At 35.0% G+C, this 1,952-nt stretch overlaps 1 protein-coding gene across 1 annotated transcript in view; it reads left to right on the top strand.

The window, feature by feature from the left end:
• MTO1 (mitochondrial tRNA translation optimization 1) overlaps positions 1-1,952 on the top strand; it is a 30,642-nt gene that overhangs the window by 5,354 nt on the left and 23,336 nt on the right. The window contains exons 5-6 of the mRNA XM_004696305.2: positions 1,362-1,474; positions 1,570-1,760. Coding sequence (XP_004696362.1) covers positions 1,362-1,474; positions 1,570-1,760 — 304 coding nt within the window. The remainder of the gene's footprint in view (positions 1-1,361; positions 1,475-1,569; positions 1,761-1,952) is intronic.

The following is a 1,952-nucleotide window of genomic DNA, read 5'->3' as shown; positions in this document are numbered from 1 at the left end:
AAAAATCAACAGCAGCTAAAAAAAAAAAATCAACAACAGCTAATAAATAAATAAGAAAAAGAAAAACCAGCAAAAACTGAAAAGCCCTCAAACAGTAACAGGTCTGTCTTGGTTATTTTTTTAATTAAACTTTTTGAAACCATTTTTACCTGAAAGAAAGCTTGTAAGACCATTTTCAATCGAGGAATGTCATTTTTAGTAAATTATAAGAGGTGACACTTCAGAGTTTGTGGAGAATGGAATTTTTCCACAAATTTTTGAAGTCCCTCTAAACTGATAAATATCTTAAGATGTTCTATTGCTTGAGAAATAATAATTTTGCTTTGAAAATACAAACGGTGATACTTTCAGGGTGTGTATGCTTTTTTAGCTTTTTGTTTAAAATTTTCAAGGTTATACAAAGTAAAGAAAATAGTATAATTAATCTTTTTGTACACGTCACCAGGTTTGTTAAATAACATTTTGGATTTCATGTTTGATTTTTCCTCTGTTTTGTTCTTGCTGATTTTTAATTTTTTTTTAATTTTATAAATCCTTTTGCTGGGGGCTTGTACAACTCATCACAATCCATACTTCCATCCATTGTGTCAAGCACATTTGTACATTTGTTGCCATCATCATTCTGAAAACATTCTCTTTCTACTTGAGCCCTTGATATCAGCTCCTCATTTTTTCCCCTCCTTTCCCCACCCTCCCTCTTTCCCTCACAAACCCTTGATAATTTATAAATTTTTTATTATTTTTCCATGTCGTACACAGTTTGATGTTTCTTGCTGATTTTTAAAGCAACAAACTAAACCTTACAAGCTAAGCCTCTTACCAACTAAGAACTTTTTAAAAGTCACAATAGTAAATAAATAAATAAGAAATCACATTACAAACACCAGTTACATCCAGAAAACCCCGGTATCTTCATATCATATAATACACATTATTCAATTTTCCTTATTGTCTCAGAATTGTTTTTTACAATTGCTTTATTTACACCAGGAACCAAATAAGGTCCACCTGTTCCAGTCCATCTTTGCTCCCCTTTCCCTTAACTTTCAGCATGTCTATGTGACAAAAACAAAATTGTTTGTTCCCTAGAATTTCCCACATTATAAATTTGATTCTATCTCTGTGGGATCTTAAGCATGTTATTTTGTCCTCAATATTTCTTATAAACTAGTAGATAGATCTAGAGGTTTGATTAGATTTGGGTTCAGTTTTGAGTGTTTTTGGGTTTTTTTTTCTTTTGCAAGAATACTTTACAAAAAAGTGCTTGGTGTTTTATGTAGACTTCAGGTCTGGAATTTATTTGAATTAGAGACAAATTAGTAGGGAAAGGACACAGTGCTGTAGCAGATACTGTTTTCCAGCCGGAAGATCAGCTGCCATGTTACCTGACTCACACCAATGCTAAAGTGGATGAGATCGTCCTGGAGAATCTTCACCTGAATAGTCACATTAGGGAAACTGCCAGAGGACCCCGGTAAGGACACAGTCTCCGTTCTTGATCATTTTTTAAAATGTCACTCCTTTTTTGTTTGCTTCATCTGTACTTTTGAATGTTAATGTCTATTCTAGATACTGTCCTTCCATTGAATCAAAGGTTTTGCGTTTTCCAAACCGCGTGCATCAGGTTTGGTTGGAGCCTGAAGGAATGGATTGCGACCTTATCTACCCCCAAGGTTTATCTGTAACACTACCAGTGGAGTTACAGGAGAAAATGATCACATGCATCAGAGGTTTGGAGAAAGCAAGGATGGTTCATCCAGGTAACGTGGGTCCTGGCGGCCTCCGGTGTACACAGAGCATCATTTTAGCAGGCATCATTTTAGCAGGCAGCATGGAGTTCTTGGATACAGTTGTGGTTACCTAAAAGCTAAGAAGATAAAACTCAACATCTATGCCTTTAGAATAATATTATTTTTATACCCCCCCGCCTGCCCCCCAAAAAAACAAAACTA

The sequence above is a fragment of the Echinops telfairi genome, unplaced genomic scaffold (genome assembly GCF_000313985.2).
Source record: "Echinops telfairi isolate 266 unplaced genomic scaffold, ASM31398v2 ScPeMD7_3533;HRSCAF=4204_0, whole genome shotgun sequence".
In the NCBI taxonomy this organism is placed as follows: Eukaryota; Metazoa; Chordata; class Mammalia; order Afrosoricida; family Tenrecidae; genus Echinops; species Echinops telfairi.
Note: the sequence above shows the minus strand (reverse complement) of the source record. Positions and strands in the feature narration are given on the sequence as shown.